Source organism: Etheostoma cragini, chromosome 23 (genome assembly GCF_013103735.1).
Source record: "Etheostoma cragini isolate CJK2018 chromosome 23, CSU_Ecrag_1.0, whole genome shotgun sequence".
Lineage (NCBI taxonomy): Eukaryota > Metazoa > Chordata > Actinopteri > Perciformes > Percidae > Etheostoma > Etheostoma cragini.
Window position 1 is genome coordinate 3,715,951 of NC_048429.1, and position 20,929 is coordinate 3,736,879.

Below are 20,929 nucleotides of genomic sequence, written 5' to 3' on the forward strand. Positions count from 1 at the left end.
AAGTATGAGGACACTTTAGAGACATTTGCATTGTTGGAACAGAGGGAAGCATAATTTTTTTTTGGTTTGTTGCTGGACTGCAAATATTGCACATTTGTTAAATATTTTGTTACATTCATAAAATGTGCTGTAGGGTCTATGATTTTCTCCTAAATTGAGATGTATTGTGTCCGAGTGACAGGGCTCGTGGTCCAGCCAAACAACAGGGCTGATACCCCAGAGGCTGAATGACGGGTTCGATGTTTGGTCCTTTTAGATTTGATTGAAGTATTATTTATTGCACGAAAAATGAAATCATGTGGAACAAAAGCTTACATTTCCACAAGATTTCTGCACTCAGTTTCTTTAGACACAACATTTTAGTTACGGAGTTTGTGAAACAACACATCTTTGTAGTAAAGCCAGAACAACCAGTAAAAAGAAGGGGAGCAAAATCTCAACGCCTGGAACCATTCCCATATTTATAAGTGATTTAAAAACCAGAATGTGACGAACAATATCTGTCAAAATAGGTGGAATACAAATGAATCCAGGTTATTAAACTTGGATTGGTAATGGTCAATTCAGCCTCCCCTATTTGGACATACATTGTTTGTTTCAGGTATTTGTTTCAAGAGATTTGGTCCCCCTTATTTTGGCTTTAGTATAAAGATGTGCTATTGAGCAAATTCTAAACAAATTTTAATGAAATATTCCAAAAAAAGCTAATTAATGTGCATTTCCACCAACTACTGGTATGTGAATATTAGGAGTTGAAATGTTAAAGTATAGTGTGTAGTTTCTGTTGCCCCCATGAGGAATTAGTGACAACAACACTGCCGCTGCGACCACATGATACAAGCCTTTGTTAATTATGCACTGAAGCTTTTACAGCCGGGTGCCATTAAACCATTGCAAGACCACGCAACAAGATTACTTGATATGATGTGAATATGTCTTCTCTCTATCTTTCTGCTGCCATTATTTGTCTCTTTCTTCTTCATGACTTATTTGCTAAGGCTGTTATTTTTGTTTTGCTTTAATAAATAGTAATCGGCCAACTGTTCCACCTCAGGCAACCGTGACAACCTTTTTCCGATAATGCTACTGTTTTTATTGTCCACTCAGAAGTTTTTATGCACAAATTGAAAATGTGCACACAAACAGGTGGGTGGGATGTACTTCATGAGTCACTAACATTGTTGTGTCATAATAAACTCAGCGCTGACAGAGTGTGGGAATTCAACCTTTCTTTCACAAAATTGATGTTTTTGAGAAATTCGACGGCGGTGAAGCCTAAAAGAGAAAAAGTGACTTTAAAATGTATCTCGTGATCTACCCTGATCATTTGGAATGTATCAGAAATAGCAAAATAATTGAAGGGAACATCCTCTGACTGGACTTCAACTGGTACAATCAACACCCTGCTTAGGCCTACCGATCTACACAGAAAGCACACCTAAAGCGAAACGGAGGATTCAAACAAACAGATAAAACATGCAACGTTGCATAAACAGACACATAAAGCAGGAACAAACTGTTCAGGGAGCACATTCAATGAGACTGGTGTCATCCGCCAAGCGAGTGTAGGGGAATACTGTACATCAGTTTACAAAAAAAAGAACAACCAGCACATTGACTTTAAGGACGTATTTACACTTTGCTTTAAATATATTTAAAGAGAAAGTCCCTGCCAATCTCAATCCATCTCTAAATCCCATCCAGTCAGTTTTGCAGTGGCTAGAAAGTTAATAAGCAGCGTTTTCCCCCTTTCAAAAGTGGTCCTTGAAGTAAGCTCTGCTTAAAAAGCAATATCAGGATAGCTCAGTTGAGGAGGTGTCATGCAAAAAAAGTCGACAGTGTTCGTGGAGTTCTCACAAGTTAATTCCCCAGTTGGACATCCTTGTACCAAGCATACGTCAGCATAGATTTCACTGAGTGGGCCAGCTTTAGTTTAATCAGCGCTGCAGTGTCGGCCACGGTGGAAGTTCCTGTGATCAGTTTGGCCTCTGCACACAGTAGATATAACACAGTGAAACGTATCCAACACAGAAGTGACAGAATGAAATGTAAAGAAGTTCAAACGAGTCCACCTAAAGTCCGTCTGCTGGCATTGCTACTTTTATTGGTTGTATAGTAGGAATATATTTTGGCATGTGTCAAACTTTAAACTGCGATGGCATCCACTTCCATTAAGTGATGTTTGTAAACCATAAAGTCTTATATTAGAGATGATGAGAAAGCTGCTTTTATTCAGTTAAAATTCTACTCTACCTTTTTAAGCAAAAAAGGTGTACAGAATGTATTCCATGCATGTGCCCTATATGAAATACACTAGGTTTCATAATCACGTTTAGGTTGAAGTTATACTGCTGGGTTGAGTCAGTTCTGGTTTTGTCTTTTTTGGACAGGTTTTGTTACTGTAGGGGTGTGAAGTGATCAGTGGGAGCCATTAGGACGACAGAGTTTAAGCCTCTGACAAAGCGAGAAAGTTCTCTCTCTGACTCTGTCAAGTATGCCATCATTAACCCTTGAGAGGGAGGGAAGGTGGTTGGGGTGGGGGGGAAGGGATGCTGCAACGGGCAGAATTAAAGGGAATCCCTGACATAAAAACACCCGATTCCAGCCCCTCTTCAGCAGTGGGGGCAGGAGGGGTGGATGGGGCTGGATGTTAGAAGTGGTGTTACATGGATGCTGTGCCTGGATCGGAGGGCTTCGGAGAGGATGACATCAAACCACGGAGCCCTTGGAGGTGGAGAGGTGGATGGAGTGGATGCGCGTGGCCAGAGTTTTCTCCAGGTCGAGGAGAATGTCGGAGCAGATGCCGGGGCTGGACGCGGGGCTCTCTGCAGGAGGAGGCTCGTACAGCAGCAGCTTGAAGCCGTCGAGTTCAATCAGCAGCACCATGTTCTTCAGGAAATAACCCTCGATGAAAGCTGTGAGCTCCGAGGCACCAAGGAACTACAGCGATTTAAGATGGAGAGACAACGGCAGAGAGTTTTGAACTATTCTGAAGGGTAATTTGTATGTGTTAAGAGCATCTTCCAATTATGTTGATAGTTGTTTTTGTAGGAAATGTAGGCCTTCCTGGTGCAGGTTGATGTAGTGTTGTGTTGCTTTTAAAGGGCAGGGTTACTGGCATGCACTGCTGTTTGCCACTGTTTTGTTACTTTTTAAGATAACTTATCTAACAAAAAACACAGTCTTTAGCCATGCTAGCAGCTCTGTGAGGCTGTACTTAGGCTTAGCAGTGCTTTAGCATGCTAACTTGGTCACAATGACAATGGTAACATGCCAATGTTTAGCAGGTATAACGATGGGCTAGGTTCACCATCTAGTTGCTAGTTTTTACTGTCTGCTGTTTGATGATTGGCTGGTAGTGCACAGTTGGTTTTCAGAGCTTTTTTGTTGTTGTCAAAAAACACGATGAGAGTGCTGAGAGTGAACCAAAACAAATAAAGTCGCGGGCCGTAAATCCAACAACAGTGAGTTAAAAGATGCTACACTGCAGAGTCGGGTGGTAATTCATCTATGGGTGCATCACTATGAGCAAACTCTTTCACATATAATTAGTCATGTAATCCATTATTACTATAAAATGTAGGAACAGCTTAACTTTAAATAAAATATATTTTATAGGAAGTGGGGTTTGTGTGACAGGTTTGTATTATTTTTTAAATTGTTATCTGCAATTGCCAATGTGTTGACATTTTGTTTGAATCTTACCTTGGCATGTTTGTAGAGGTCCACACAGGTTTCCGTGGTGATGTTCTTGGAGCAGATGATCTCACAGTGTCTCTGAAGGGCCTCGAGTTGGAAGAATTTGGCCGCAGACAGGAGCTGCACAGAATGAGGCACAGAACTAGGATTAGAAATTCTAATACTTGCACTGTTGCTCAGCAGGCTTTGGTTGTGTCTCTCTTACCTCCATGACTTCCGTGTTGCGTATGTGCAAAGACTCAGTGCCTCCACAGTACAGATACTGCATGACCAACTGAAACACACAACAGTCAGGGTTCAATCTATCGCATCGTTTTTGTTGTTTATTCTCAGTTTTGGTCTCTGTACACGTCTATTGCATGTCTGTCCGTCCTGGAAGATGTTGGTTGCAGCCGTAACTGACTGAATTTGAAAACAAAACCACAATCCAATGATCCGAGCGGTTTTAGATGACAACAAAATTCTTACATGGAAAATATTGTACTTGACATGGCTGATCTCAATACAGGTGTTCTCTGCTGCCGGCCGGTTCTGGAGCAATGATTTGAACCTGGATGAAACAGAAGAAATCGGGACCTTTATTTATAACTGTGTAGGAAAAAAAAAGAAGAAAAAACAATAAACAGCAAAATTCTTCTTTACCTGGCTGAAGCTGTAAACAGCAAAACCTTATGTGCATAAAACGGTTTCCCCTCCACCAGGAAAGTAACATCAGACATGTCCTTGTTGTTAAGGAAGTGGGGGTCTGAAGAAGAAGACAAAAAGATGCAATAATAACAGTCAAATGAGGGGCGCCTGGGTAGCTCACCTGATAGACCGCATACCCATTTTCGCAGGTTTGACTCCAACCTGAGGCCCTTTGCTGCATGTCATTCCCTCTCTCTCTCTCATGTCTTCAGCTGTCCTATAACTAAAGGCCTAACATGTCCCAAAACATAATCTTAAAAAGACAAATGACGCTTCATTAATCAAGCCTCCTAAACGTTGGATGCAGAACAAAAGATGAATTTAATGTGGTCATTAATTACTGAGTGTGATTCATCACTCCGCTATCAGGGCAGCATTATCAAAATATAACAATTCCCATTTTATTGGTATTCTAAAAGACAGGCAGTTGAAATTGATATTCGGTTCATTGAACAGTTTCTTAAAGATTAAGCTTGAACATCCTGATAAATTAATTAGCTGTCAAAGGTTTTTAAAGCATTCATTCTCCCCACATACAAAGTTAACCAGTTTTATTCTAAGCCAGTTGTTGATCAAACACAAGGTGGTGCTGCAGCACAGTCACTGAATGTTTCAGTGCTTCCTCATGCTCTAATTACACATGAAAACATTTAAATTGGTAAATGTTTGTGACCTTCCCAACTTTAAAGGAGCTTTTAATACCAGATCAGATTGATAAATCACATCATTACAGACATGCAAATACCTGCTTCCAAATCATATGATAAATGTTTGAAGCCGTTCAAAGTGAGTTTATAATGTCTCCCGACAGCCTGCAAAAACATTCATCGCTGCCTACAGCAGGCAAAGAGAAAATACTTTTGTAAATTACATTACATTACATAAATTCAAAAACCTTTTTAGTTGTTGAGGAAACTGAACTGAAAGCTTTTTAAGACTCTTTTCATGAACTGCAGATAACCTAATAGAAAATGCTAAACCCCAAAACTGCAGAAGACGTAATAACTACCATATATATACATATATATATATATATACACATATATATACATATATATATATACACACATACATACATATATACACATAGATACACATACAAACACACACACACACACATAAGTACATACATACATACGGTATATGTATATACACACACACACACACACACACACACACACACTATATATATATATATATATATATATATATATATATATATATATATATATATATATATATATATATATATATATATATGCTAGAAAACTAGAAAACAAAGTCGCCACTTCACGAACGACAGATTTTGAGGAAAAAAGTGAGAAGAAAGGATGTCTTTGTGTAATAGGGATATTTTGCTGATTTAAATCCAGCTCTGTGTTATGGCAGTGTGAGCTGCAGTGCAAGGTTCTCCGAGCAGCCGAGGTCTGCCGTGAGCCGCTGGATGACGCAAAATGCGCTGAGATTTCAGCGGACCACGGCTACTCAGAGCTCCGTGCTCTGACCCCACGGAGAGAAGCCAAACACCTTATCTAAACACACTGCCCACACAAAGATGACACAGAGCTGAATTAAAATGTAAAGGTATCCCTTAAAGCAAAGTTTGAGTGGCCTCACCAGTTGGAGACATATTTACCCAAAAACAAGAATATCTCGGCCTGCCACTTTCATTATATAACCCAGCTGTGAGTCCCTAATCACTCAGCTTCATTTTATGCAGCAAGTACAAGACAATGTTGAGCAACAGTCACCATTTTTAACTTGCTCTCTTACCTAAGCGCGAGGTCTGCTTCTTCTTGATCTCTGTCAGTTTAGGGATGGGGAAGGGCCCGTAGCACTGGGTGAAAATGACTGACAGCTGCTGGCTTATCACCTCGTTCTGCAGACAGACACCAACACAACTGAGAACGGAAACTTTATACAGAGTAGAGTTTTCTGGCCTTTGTTTTCCATGCAAATGTATGTTAATATGGTTTGGAGAGCAACTGAATATATGCAAAATGACACCCTAACACAAGATCACAGGACGGTTTGTATTCCCAGCAAACCAGCCTTACTTTGTCAGACGTTTCAATAAGCATTTTGTTTACATGAACATGAAAGAAAGCCCCGGTGACCTTGCTGGATCGGAGGATCTGAAACATGAGCGGCAGGCCGTGTGTGATGAGCTCCTCTGTGTACTCCTCCTCCTGGATGCAGCTGAAGTCTTTGAGCAGACCCTGGATCAGCGGCCGGCGGTGCTGGATGAAGCAGGTACGCAGGGACTCGAGCCAAGTGTGCAGTGTCCAGGGAACACCTGGGAATACCACCACACAAACATTGAATACACGCTCGTGCATGGTAAAGCCCATCTAAATCAGAGCAGTATCAGGGGCGAGAGAACCGACCATGTTTCCATCACTTTGTGGTGTTTGTGTGAGTTGAAAGGCGATTGCATGGTGAGTGTTGAAATATTGGAAAGTCAGAGGCTCCGGCGGGAATATAAAGACAACACTTGAATGTAATTAAAGATGGTCCAGTTGACAAATGGTTGCAATGTTCTGCAACAGTATGATGAGTACTGGATGATGTATGTGAGATTAACATAAATCATGACATGACAGTGATGGTGTTGTGTATCAACAGCTCTGCTGAAATTATAAGTTGATTAATGGAGTAAAAAGTTGTTGTTTTTACAGTTTTAGTAAGTGATTAATTAGTTTATCCATTTTCAACTTCTTAAATGTGAGTATTTGCTGCTTTTCTGTGTTTCATTTAACTATAGATTTGCTATCTTTAGGTTTAAGATGGTCGTACAAAACAAGCAATTTAAAGACATCACCTTGGGCTCGGGGATTTTGTGACGGGCATTTCCAATATTTTTCCCCTATCATTCGTTGACTTGAAAACAGTTATTCACAAACAATCTCACCACATGGTCCCTTCAGAAGCTACAGCCAGAAGATAGTGAGCTTAGGTTAGCACAAAGACTGGAAAAAGTTAAGTTTCAATACTTCAGTACGGACATGAACAGCGGCCGCTCTGACGCTTCTCTATATGTATACTAAAATCTAGAGTTTGCACACCACATCTCGCTTTTCCAGACTGGTCTGGCAAGTACACACAAAAACATGCTCTGGTTTATTGGCATTTCTTTAAAGCAATCACAATCGTCTTGGGCAGAGCTACGCACCAGGAGAAGCCGCGGTGCCTCTGCAGAAAAGCCCCAGGAAGGAACTTGTTCTGGTGGAACATGTGTACGGTCAAAAGATGATTTTAGTCGTGCAACAGAAAACTCAGATTGGACAGATAGTCTAGCTAGCTGTCTGGATTTACCCTGCAGAAATCTGAGGAGTAGGTAACCATAGTCCTCAGTAATTGACCAGAGTTTAAAATGCCAACACAAAGAAAGCGGTAGGCAATGGATATCCGGCCTAAATGTGTGCTTTACCCCCTAACTTTAACCTCCAGGAATCTGCCTGAAATGGCAGTAGCAATAACAAATAAATGTAGACAATGTCCTCTGACAATTAATTTAATCTTCAAATATTTTATATATCAGCACAGGGGTCTGTGCAGACCCTCACAGACTTGGGCAGATGAAATTAATGTCACTTACACCCTCACGGAAAGCATGAATTTACAAAATCAGCTTGCCAGCATCTCTAAAGCTGGCTAATTAACACATTATAAATCTCCTTTTTTTAATCTGTACAAACACCAAAGTATGGAAATGAATCTTGTGGTTTCGCAGGGCGTTATAATGACATATTACGTGTTTATCAGGGAACTTTAGGGGAGCTGGTAGAAAGATGTTGTTACCTTTAAACAGAGCCTGGCTGGATGTTGCCCGTTTCCAGTATTTATGCTGAGCTAAGCTAACCGGCTACTGACTGTAGCATCATATTTACCGTACAGACATAAGAGTGGTAAAATCTTACAGCTGAGTAAACTCCATCTGCTGAAGATTGTGTGATTTGACCAAAAGGTCCAGAACAGCAACCGAATGGCCCTTGTGGTGAGATGGTGAATTAATACTAATCAACAGCCACATTAGGTCTTATGCCAAATGAACTTGGACAATGTTAGGGTGAAAGAGGATGACTAGCACTACCCAAGGACACTTTCTCATCTTCACCTTTGACCTGAGCTAATATTGCCTCGGATATAAAATGTCCTTCTTCCTGCAACTGTTTAATGGTTGAATGAGTGATTGCTTAGAGTGTGTACAGGACAGCACAGGACGGGACAGGCACAGCATGAGCACATCTCCAGGACAGCTGGAGGCACCAGAGAGCGATGCATGTGTGCCAGTGAAGCATGTATTAGTAAATCTGACCTAAGCTGCGGATGTCTATGGAGATGTCCACATGGCCGTGCTCTGCGCTATGGTACATGGCCTCTCTCAGGGCCCTCAGTCTGGCCTTTCCTGTTCGCAGCGTCCCTCCTCCGTTGGCCTGCGGCGCCAACCTCTTCTCCACGGGATCCGAACTCTCAGCCAGGATCTCCTCCAGGGACAGCACGTCCCCTTTTTCCTGCTCCGACTGGGACAGGAGCTTACGAAATACATTCCTAGAAGGAAAGAGGGAAAATATAATAACAAAACTGGACATAGATTAAAGGAAAGTGGAGTGATACGACGCAGTGACAGATTGTTTTATAGTCAGGGCAAAAGGGAATCAAGCTGTGGGAAGGGGATGACAACACCGCAAAACCCCTAGCATGGCCTGGTAGCCCTCGTTAAACTGTAGGAAGAGATGTTGTGAAGTGGATGATCACAGAGCGGGAAATCTTTCTAAATTAAGCATACATGTACCGTGTTAACTCCACATTAAGCTCATCCAGCTCTCTAGCTCTGATGACACTCAAAATATTCTCATGTACTTAATTAAGCATGATTGTGTACTCTATTCTGTAAAGTCTAAATATATGAAGCTGAAACGGATTATCTCCTCTGAAAATAACAGAAAGTAAAAATGTTGCAATATTACATTTGTTTTGGCATATTTATCAGTACTGTTTGCAACATTGCAACGGAATGACGCAGTGTGTTAACGTACACAGTGTGAACACATTCTGAAGATGCATCACTGCACCGTCTGTTCAGTGAGGAGGGGCTCGTTTAGCTGCCAAGTCAAACACAACATCATAGCCGGTTTTTGGGATTGTTTGATCACTGATGAAAAGTCAGTGGGAGGCTCACAGCCGTCACTTTGAAGCTTTTTTATCTCCACTAACAGTCGCCTGGGTTTGAGTGTGCATCAGTTGGTGAGCAGATAAGCACAGTATTTTCTCTGGTTTAGTTCATGGATCAACACTGAATGACCAAAAGTATGCAGACACACAAATATTAAAGCGTTATGTGATTGATGATCATATTATTCCTTGACCATGGACAACAACCTCCACTTGTCTTGGATTTTGGAGCCTTGCTGCAGGGACTTAATTCCATTCAGCCACAAAAGTGAGGTCCAACACTAATGTTGGGTGATTCACATTTTCAGATTCGTGCCAAAGGTGTTGGATGGGGTTGAGGCTGGGCTCTGTGCTGGCCAGTCAACTACACCAAATTATAATAATCATTTCTTTGTGGACCTGGCTTTGTGCACAGGTTGAAAGAGGAAAGGCTCGTCCACAAAATATTGTTGACACAAACTCTGGCTTTAAAGGTCCAATGACATGGTGCACTTTGGATGCTTTTATATAGACCTTGGTGGTCCCATAATACTATATCTGAAGTCTCTTTCCAAAAATTCAGCGTTGGTGCAGAATTACATCCACTAGAGCCAGTCCCACAATTTGCCATTTCTGAGTCTGTAGCTAGTGAGGAAGCGAGAGTGGGGGCAATGTGGAGGCTGGGAGGGTAGCCAGATTCCAGATCAGCCCATCTGAGCTTTCATTTTCTCAAAGGCAGAGCAGGATACCCAGGGCTCGGTTTACACCTATCACCATTTCTAGTCACTGGGGGACCATAGGCAGGCTGGGGGAACTCATATTAATCTTAAACAACCTCAAAAAGGGAAATTTCCATGCCATAGGACCTTTAAGAATCCCATTAACAAAAATCTAACACTGGTCCAGTTCAAAATATAAAAAAGCCCCACACCAAAACAAAGAGAGTGTCCATATACTTTTGGCCATATAATGTACATGAGGTCCATGTAAGAAAATAGTTAAAGGAAATGCATTTATTATCTTCCTTACTGAAGGTAAGATGAGAAGATTGATATTAGAAACAGCTCAGTGACATGTTAACCTTAGCTTAGCACAGAGAATGGAAGCAGAGGAAAACAGATACAACAAAACTCTAACTAAGTCATATTTACACATATATTTTGTGCATTTAACATGTAAAACCAAAAATGTGAAATGTTAATTTCATGAGAAGTTAGAATGCAGATTTGAGCTTCTAAGTGACCAACAACAGCTGAACTTTGTGGTTTCACTGAAGCCCCCATGAATTTGCTGGTTTTGTATACTTTCCTCAAGTCAAAAAAATTAATTAAGTTAATTTCAAGTCAAAACAAAACCTAGGTCATTTATGGATACAATATTTGCTAGCTTACAAATTAGAAAGCTGTAGCTGTTTTTTTGTTCAGCAGTTTTAAGCATCTAGATTAATACTTTGGTTAAACATGTCTTGGGCCAACCTCTCTACTAACAGCACAGAATAAAACAGATTTCAATCTTCTTGTCTACAAGACTACAAAAGTGTATTTTGCAAACAAACTGCACCTTTGCAATTTGGTGTCTATATGTGTCTTGAGTCCTATTTCTCAAAGAGTTTAAAACTTCATATAAAATGTAAAGTAAAAGCGTAACATCTGTAAATACTGCAGTCTCATTCCTAATTCTTTGTTGCCTTATATTAAACTCTTACACCCACCATCTCACAACCAATCCTAATGCAGTTTGAACCCGCTCACGACACACCGCAGCATAATCATCATACTATAACTGACTGTCTTAATAATGCTGCATTGTGTTGTTGGCTACTACTACTCCACTTCCTGACAGCTCTTCACTGCCCTGAATGTTAATGGGCTTTATCTTATTCAGCTGCAGGGAAATGATGTCAAACTGAAGCTATAAGTGCTGCTGAATAGACTGCAGCACTTACTGTTGCCTGCTGTCTGACAGAGACACTCAGATAGCCGTCTCTCATACTGCAGGATTTTGTGAGAGGCAGATGAACCAGGACACAGTGTGTAAATGGATCAATACTGTGGTAATGGATATATCTCTGCTGGCTGGCACTTGAGTGTGTGTGTGTGTGTTTGTGTGTGTGTGTGTGTGTGTGTGTGTGTGTGTGTGTGTGTGTGTGATTGCCTGTATTACCTGTGACCATGTGCTGCTGCGAGGCTGTATGAGTTCATGTCTCCCAGCGGGGCAGAGGAGATGCCGTTTCGACACACGGTCCCAATCATGGGGTCTGCCCCTCTTTCCAAAAGCAAACTCACCAGCTCAAAGTTACCTAACCAGGATGAAACAGATGAATAAAGGGTGAATACACCCAACTAAGGTTTACATTTGATAATTTTAAAACAATCTGTGTTGATCAGTGGTGGAAAGTAACTAAGCATATTTACTCAAGTATTAAATCTTAAGTAAAATCTTGAGGCACCTGTACTTTAAAGTCACTATCTATCACCTAATGAGGTAACCAAAGGTGATTGAGTCTATGACGTACCAATGGAAGCCAATGTATTTGCATTTGCAGTATTCCAAACTGGGTGAGATATCACAAGAGGGGCACGGTTTGGGACGCGTTTTCCATTGGTCTGTCAGAGACGTTAGGCAGAGCCAACGCAACAGACTCGCTCTTCAACTCATATGTGTGTGAACCAGCGTACTGTTATTTCCGGTCACTACTAGCGTTGTGAAGTGAGATTAAACACATCTGCAATTACGTAATATATAATAACAATGAGCCTGTCAGTGGCAATGACAGCGCTTTTAGTAAATGGAAATTGTGAAAGGTTTTATATAGCCACTTAGACACAAATACATGGAAGAAAAAGGTTCCAGGTTAAAATACATTGAAATGTTAGGTATTTCAATTTAATATTACTTTATACTTCTACTCTACTACATTTCAGAGGGAAATGTTGAGATCTTTGTATCTGAGTATTTTCCGTTGTTGCCACTTTATACTTCTACTTACCTTCATTTATTTGACACCTACTGTAAAAAAATGCAGTACTGTCAAGTTGGTACTGTACTACTTTTCTACCCAGTAGTATACAAAGTATCTAAAACTGGCTCCACATTGATGAGCTACTACAGCTATGAACGTTTTTTTTTGGTTTTCTGCTGAGAACAACTCACAATCCTCGATATACTCTACCAGGCATTAGAAGAACATAAACTACTGTAGGTCCCAGCTTAAAAGTGATTTAAACACTTCAATGCTGATCTTATCGGATACAGTAAAGACACTGCTCATATAAAGTCAATTGATACCCTATAGTTTACTCAAGCTTTTATGTCCTTGTAGAGTTAATATGACAGTAAAGAGGAGTCAGAGAAGGAGCCAGAAGCTGCATTCAATTATTCTGTTCTCACTCATTGCTATTCATTAAAAACATTTGCTCTGGGATTGTGGTCTTTATTTCATCTACATTATTTATATTTTAATGAGCTGGATGCTAATAGTATTCATGATCTGTGACCGTATGTTTTGAATTACTCGTTACCGTAGAAACGCAGCTGCCTACACCTTCCTTGCGGTCACTCACTGTAACATGAAGATTCACTGCTGTGATGTCAACTTTGTTATGTTTGAATTCACTTTTGAACACTTTCATTGAGATTAATTAAAAAGGCATCAGTGTAGTTATCTCTTATTTAAATAATGAGTCAATCATTGAGCAAATAAATGCCATTTATGCTAAATGTGTGCCTTTGTTGACAAGGGTGTGTTGAAAAGATTGATAGCACTTTTGTGTATGAGCTATGAGGGAAGAGAGACGCAATGTCTGCTGAGGTCTGCAGGGTAGAACATACAGTATGTGGCTGGAGCTAGCATCTAGTTAGCTTAGCATTAAGACTTATACAAAAAAGTGTAAAAACAACTATTTGTAGTATTACACTGGTTGCCTAGCAATTTTACAGTAAATACAAGACTCTGATGACAACTTACCTCTACATCTAATCATTAGTCACTGTCATGAACCTGAAACCTACAAAAACTATGAATTAAGAAGATATCTGTGCCGTACCGGCAATTCTTTTTTATTCTACAGGACTACTTCAGTTTTTGCATGTTTTGTGAGATTTAGAGCTGGTGGTGAGCACATTTGTGGCCTTTGATCCAAGCCAGGCTAGCGGTTTCCCTCCTGTCTCCAGTCTTTACGCTAAGCTTTGCTAACCAGCTGCTAGCTTTAGTTTCATATTTCATCAATCTTCTCTTCTAACACAACATTCAGCTAGAAGTTGAACGTGCATCTCTAAATGTCAAATGTTTCCTTTGGCACATTTGGTTCTGCTCTGACGGATAATTTCATTCAGTTTAAATCTCCTTTTTGATAGAATGAAACTGCAGGTTCTTTCATAAGAGGTTGCACAACTATACAACAACACAATCATGAGAAGCAGCATTTAGAATTAACTGCATCCTTAAATCTCAAATAGTAGTTGAAAGTGATGAAATAATTAGATGATTAAAAGCGGAGCGAGCGTGCCTTCTGGTGAGCTTATAATCAAGCATGTCATGACTAAACCTTTCAAGGCCCTACCAAGAGTAAGAATGCTTGGGTCAAATATGAACGTGAAAGAGAAATCCACATCTACCTGCAGCAGAGGCCAGCTGAAGCGGGGTCTCCGTGTAGTTCTCCGCCCCATCCTGCAGGGCGCCCTCCACATTCGCTCTGTTATCCAGCAACAACTGTGGCGGGGATGGAGAGAGGCGGAGAGGGAGGACAGGAGGGGAAAACAAAGCGTGGAGAGGAAGAAAACAGGTGGGGTGGGGGGGAGGGAACAATGTTACACTCAGGCTTGGCAAAAGTGAAAAGCCTTAACTGTTGGAAAAGTAAACCACGTAGAGTTTATCCTAGCTCTGGACTTCACTTCCTCATTAGCTTGTTATGGTTGGTGATGACTTGCCTGAGCTGAGAAAGAACAAATCAAAATGGTTTCTTTTTCCATCTCAAAATAACTCTGATTGCGTTGTTGCACATTAATAATTGAAAGAATCCTGAGGGCGACGCTGTTTATCAGGCTTTTAGCCAGTGTCAGCTCATACAATAACTACTGAAACACAATTTATTATATATTTTAAAAAATGAGCAAAACAGTGAAATCTGGCATCCCTGAGGCTGTGTATCAGGCTGGCTGAGCTCTGCTCGGTTTAGTTTGCCTCCGGAGGTTTCTCCTTGGAGCTGTCGGACCAATCCTTAGATTCAGTTTTGGTGAAAACAGGGGGCTGGCGTGACTCAGCTACACACATTAAGTGCATACATTATTAAAAACATACTTAAGCTGGAGAGTTTGCCTTGATCAAATCCTCTCCACATAATTACTGCACAGACAGGATCAAGGATGAGAAATGAAAACGACAAACTGCATTATTAGTATTAATATTATTATGATGTACCATAATAATAATAATTAATCATCATCATTATATCCTCATTTTGCTGCAAAGGTCAGGGCATAGGGTTACAGGTCATAAACGTCACTACCTGCACGACAGGGATGTGTCCCTGTAACACGGCGAAAGTGAGTGGCGTCCCCTGGCGTGTTTCAGGATAAACTGAGGGGTGCTTGTTTACTGTGCTTGGCACCTGGGAAGTCATAGGTGAAGTTCAGGGAGAGAGATATACAGCCATTAACATTCACAGCTCAGGGCGGGAGATGGGGGTGAAGGGAGGAGCGAGAAGCGGTATGTAGCAGGGGAAGTGTAAGCAAAGGAGGGCAGGAGAGTGACAGAGAGAGATTTTCCTCTTGAGTCTCACAGAAAATCTTCAGCAGCTTGACTTCTATTTCTCATCTCAATCCTCAGTCAGAGTATATTTGCCTGGGCATGGCTCGCATGACCACCCTTTGTACTATCTGCCTAGCTCCCTCTTTAAATAGGGTTTCATTTCAAAGGGGAATGAAACCGGAGAGAAAACACAACATTGGCAAAGTCTACAAACACTGTCAAGACGGGTGGTGCTGACTCAGGAACAAAGCGGCATCCGAGTAAAATGAAACAGCCACACAGCCCCAATGTTGCTGTGTGATTTCTAAAGTGGCTTTATCATAGGATAATTTACAGAAATTGTTTTTAAATATCGCCTGGAGGAGGCCTTCTTTTTTTTTACTGATGTTTAATGTAATGTCACACTTAATCTGAGCCCTGATGCTACACAACAGAGGCAATGTTAAGGTTTTTGTGTTCACAGCGATGATGAATTATTAATTAGGAGATAATATGATAGTTTCAGCAGAAACAGAGAGTGCATCATGACTCTCGGAGTTATTTAAACAAACATCTGAAATAGTGTAATTTTCAATCAGCGTTATGCAACATCATCTGCTTTACTTATTAAAGGACCAGTTCACCCAAATTGTAATCAGAAATGTTAAGCGTATTTAGCCATGCAATAGTTTCATGTGGTGAGGTTTTAAGATTTCTGTTGCCACCTTTAAACAGTAGAGGTGACAGGGAATTCACTTTGTGTCGAACATTTCTAATTCAGAGTAACGTGTCACAACCCACAGAACCATTTTCTCCCAAAGAAAAAGCTAACATAACACCTGTTGACAGTAAATTCTACGGGTTATCTAGGTCAGTGTTTTAAAACCTGTCTAGCCAAGAATGTTAGGGGTTAACTTTTATCTATGAAGCCATCATGAAACATGTTGAGAAAAGTCAGTAATCTTCTTTTTTAAGTAACACACATCTAGGTGAGACATCACTGAAAACCTGCTGCTCACTGTGATTGTTGCTCTCTGTCCATAGTAAATGGAAGAAGGTAAAAACAGAGACAATTATCTGGATTATACTTTAGTTACATAAGTATGTGCATAGCCCGCTGTAGCTCTACAGCACAATGTAATTGAAAGAATGTAAACACAATTAGTGTTGGGAATATAAGTAAAGCACAACAGCAGTGCTGCTACGGCTTGCTATAAGTTAAGTGGATGAGACAGGTTCTGAGGAGTTCAACTAAAAACCTTTTAGAGGCTTGAAGAAGTAGAAGTAACCTTAATTTCACAAGAAAGAATTGTGAAAAAACAAACAAATTCTTTATAGTCATACTCTTACCCCTTATACTATAACTATATTGTTTATACATATACAGTATATATAGTCACTTGTAATTTTCCCCTTGTGGTATTAATACAGTATACATTAATACATTTATTATTATTATTATTTACCCTTTAATAATCCAGTTTGACCCTTCCGATTGGCAGGGGGCAACTGATCTAGTTAAACCAGAACATTGTTTTTTGGATAGCAAATGTCTGTGTACCTCGATTGTATTGGTGTGCTAGCTGAAATCCCAGATAGCATAGACAACAAATCTCAAAAGCACTTAAAGAGATCTGCATGACCAGACTCCATTAGAAAAAACATGAGAAAATATGTTGCTTGTAATTTGGGTGAACAAATGCTTTAAACATGTGTCAATCACAAGATGAATTACACAGGTAGCGCTTTGTTTTAGAGTCAACATGCCTGCACGGAATACATGCACTCAACCAATGGAGCAATTACAACAATCAACAATGAGGTCACTGCGATGGAGGAGAATCCATGAAGCATTGCTACCCCTAATTACTCTTACTGCCAACTGAGATTCAAGCAGCTACAAACACACACATAGGACACACTGCAGAGACAAACAAACAACAAATAATAAAGCTTCACTGTTACTAACACTGATCTTCGTTCAACACAAGTCTGTGCTAGCAAGTTACACTGAGTGCACACTTGTACAACAGTAATGCATTATTGATGCAGTTTAAAACAAACTGCTGCTGAATGTCTACAGTGTAAAATGTAATATCTGCCTGCACTGAGTGACTATCAGTGGCTTATTAGTCTATATCATTGTTACTGTGCAAATGATTCTCTTTTACTGCTTTTTGGTGCACTTCCTGTAATAAGCTACCAGGAAAACAGACAGCATGCCGACAGCAGGTGAGACAGTTAAGACAGAGAAAGGGGGGGGAGAGCAACACAAAGTGGGTTCATCGTTTTCAAACAACAAATGTAAATGAACATTTTGGACAAAAAACAACAACCAAAAATGTGGAATCACTGTGACACTTTAAACAGACTGATGGTGTCTCGTGAACACTGACCTCGCTGTTGATGTCGGCTCCGGCGTCGAGCAGCATCTGAACCATGGCCTCATCCCCGCGTACACAGGCGTACATGAGAGGGGTCATTCCCTGTGGGAGGCAGGGAGGGGGGAGGAGGGATAAAGGGTTCATGCTGGGTTATTCATTTCTACAATGTACTTTTGTCGAGAGGAAAGGTGAAACTGTATTTCTCCCAGGAGATCTTTTTTAAGCCAAACCCAACAAAACAATTCTTTTTATTTTCAAAATGGTACACTCTTTGAATTTGAACAGTACAGTAGTGCCATAAATTTGTGATTTCCAGTGAATTGGTTCAGTTCTAAACCACAGTGGCAAATGCACATACTTGTAATTTGCTTGTGTATTACCATTTTAGAGGACGTTATACTTCTACTTCACTACAGTTGAAGGCACAATATGTCATTTTCTGCCGCTAGGGGTCTCTCAATCAAAACAATTACAAAAGGCAGAGTTTGGTGACATTGTGAAATAGCGTGGGATCATGGGAGTCGTTGTCTTCACCACCGTTAGTTAGCTTCTCCTGGTTAGGATACCTTCAGGAGGTTTTTACAAGGGGCCAATACATCCACAAGGGTCTCCTCCTCTCCAAAACAAACAGACCCAGTGATTTAAACCAGTAACAACATTGAATAAAACAGATTCATGTTAAACGTTTGGGAAATTTGTGAGTACACAACTCACCAAAATATAAACAAAAGTGTAGTTGTTTTTAGGTTGACATTTTAATTACATACTATACCTTTAGGAGACAAGTATTGTACTCCACTAAATGTATTTGAAAGCTACGATTACCTGTTAGATATCTTACCAATTAACATATAACCATCACATAAAATGTGATGCATTGTTATAGATGTGCTCAAATTGCACTATGGTTGTAAATCAGACTTGAAAATGTTTGAACTCTTTTAAACCAAACAAAAGCTCTAATGTATCATCATACACTTTATTTGAGATTATGAGTAGCAACAGCGCCCACAGTAGAAGACCTAGGATTGGATCATACATAGATCCAGGGTCAGTTTGTCATCATACGATAGTGTCATAAAAACAAAACAACAACATGTTGACATGATCACACATTAAGAGTTCTCTAGTGTTAATGTGCATCTTACACATGGCAGGTATAGAAAATAGTGTTAGATGTACTGTATATGTTTTAAAACTTATATAACACATTTCCAAAGATCTCAGTGAGGGAGGATGTTTGCTTTTTGGATATTCAGTAACACATGACTTGATTGGAGTGAACTTGTAGTTTTTTAAGCATTCACCACTCTAATGGTGTACTATTTGCCATCTTGAATGTTTATTTATTATCGCACCGAACAAACACTCACGATGCTTGGTCGTGTCTCCTAACTATACCATGAAAAATGGAGATGTCATTGGGATCTGCAAAGCTCTAAAGATAACAGCAGTTCTATAAGGAGCTCACCAACCGCTGTGCTCATTTGCTCTATAGAAAAACAAAGTAATTTAGTGTCCAAGTCTTTCCTTAGGTAATGCTCTTTAAATCACATAAGGAACCTCTGAAGTGCAATATGATCACGATCACTGCTGGGCTACTAATGAATAAAGATTGCACTGACATATACTCAGTATTCACATAACACATAAAACTCAGTGCCCATTTTCATCCTCATCAGTTTCATGGAGAGCCTAATTTACCAGACATAATCATAACTGCTTCGAAATAACAGTGTCTTTCCAACCAGAGTGACAGCATTGGTGGGCTGTGAAAATCCTAACATGTTATGTCTGTACAGCCACCATATGCACACAGAGCACTCTCATGAGCCTGACACCCCCACACACATTATGCTTTCCGAGCCTCATCTCTCCTAAAGCCTCATCTATTGTTTTTGCAAAGAGAAAAATAACAAAATAACTATATTAAAGGCAGGTAGAGAGTTATTCCCATTTATCAGACTAGCTGGCCTAAAACAAAGAACACTCTAAAGTGGACGAGCTTCCATAAAACAGCCTTTAATCATATGTCTGATCTGGGCCGTTATGTTCGACACAGGCCTTTTATGACTCACTCATAACACACCAAAGCACTTTATGTTGAAGACTGATATCCCTTTGTGGTGATTCATTCTTAAATATTTCCTGGACTCCAATCTGTTTAATCAGCAACCAGCTAAAGGGCGATAGACGGCGAATCCCGATGATCATTGTGATGAGTTCAAATGTGTCCCAGCAGCAATGACAGATGGCAACTTTTACTTTATGCTCCTGTAATGCTGTCTGGCCCCGAGCAACATTTTGCAGTTTTTTTTTCAAGTTAATAAAAAGCCTGTATGTCACTACAACTTGTTATTTATGTGAGGAGTGAGACGGAAAAGTGTTGGTCAATACAATTCTGTATAAGCATAAGGACCTGTAAATACTCAAAACAAAGTCAGGTCTGTTCCAGTCAAACCATCTAAATGAATGTGATATGAATCAAGCTGCCAGGAGCTAGATAACAAGAAACCTGCATGTTTTCTTAATAATATACATTCATGTTAGAAACAAAAATGGAAAAAGGGGCTTTGTAATGTGTGTAGAGTATCTGACTCTAGAGCTGCCAAGAGCTTCTTAAATGAACTTAACGAGGCATAGCTTTCTGCCCACGGAAAATCAGATTGCACGATTAGCTTCCACTTAGTAGCGCAAGGATTTACCAATATTTCCATTGACTGGGAAAAGTACAAAATCCCAAAAGACATTAACACTTGGATGCAGTAAGATTGAGATATTGAACCAGTCCAGGAAAAGGGTACTGCAGTATTAGGTGCAAACGGACCATTAGATCATTCCTTTCTGCTTCATTTTTTGGATAAACAGTAGGGTTATAATACACAGTTACTATCTGTGTTCATTTCACAAAATGTTTCTATTCACCGGAAGTTGTTGGAAACCGTTGATACGGCCACCATTTTAATATAAATTGATTACTCATTAGTCATTTTTCATGCAAAGTTGCCAAACAATGATTGCTCACAGCATCTTAATTATAAGGATTTGCTGCTTTAAGTGTCTCAGGTGGTAATGAATGAATGAATAAATACTTATTTTTAATTATGTGTCATGCATACAATAAAATATGCCTAGCCCACACAGGCTTACACCATTACCTAGGACAAAGGACCAGATGCCAAGGTAACCACATACCAGGAGCAATTCTAGAATCAGACCTTCAGGGGGGCTCAGCTCCTAATGACATTGTGACACGGATACAGTGTGTTTCTGTTGT

General features: G+C 40.1%; 1 protein-coding gene across 3 annotated transcripts in view; it reads right to left on the reverse strand.

Annotated features, from left to right (window-relative positions):
- Positions 1–20,929, reverse strand: part of LOC117938726 (ankyrin repeat and BTB/POZ domain-containing protein BTBD11-A) — a 156,978-nt gene continuing 136,049 nt past the window's right edge. For 2 of the 3 annotated variants that reach the window (XM_034863564.1, XM_034863566.1), the window contains exons 6-17: positions 17,665–17,754; positions 15,048–15,149; positions 14,158–14,251; positions 11,704–11,839; positions 8,705–8,937; positions 6,504–6,682; positions 6,160–6,265; positions 4,342–4,444; positions 4,168–4,249; positions 3,905–3,973; positions 3,706–3,819; positions 1–2,940 (exon numbers count right to left, since the gene is read on the reverse strand). In XM_034863564.1, coding sequence (XP_034719455.1) covers positions 2,710–2,940; positions 3,706–3,819; positions 3,905–3,973; positions 4,168–4,249; positions 4,342–4,444; positions 6,160–6,265; positions 6,504–6,682; positions 8,705–8,937; positions 11,704–11,839; positions 14,158–14,251; positions 15,048–15,149; positions 17,665–17,754 — 1,539 coding nt within the window. In that variant the 3' untranslated portion in view covers positions 1–2,709. The remainder of the gene's footprint in view (positions 2,941–3,705; positions 3,820–3,904; positions 3,974–4,167; positions 4,250–4,341; positions 4,445–6,159; positions 6,266–6,503; positions 6,683–8,704; positions 8,938–11,703; positions 11,840–14,157; positions 14,252–15,047; positions 15,150–17,664; positions 17,755–20,929) is intronic. The other variant, XM_034863565.1, reaches the window with a different exon arrangement.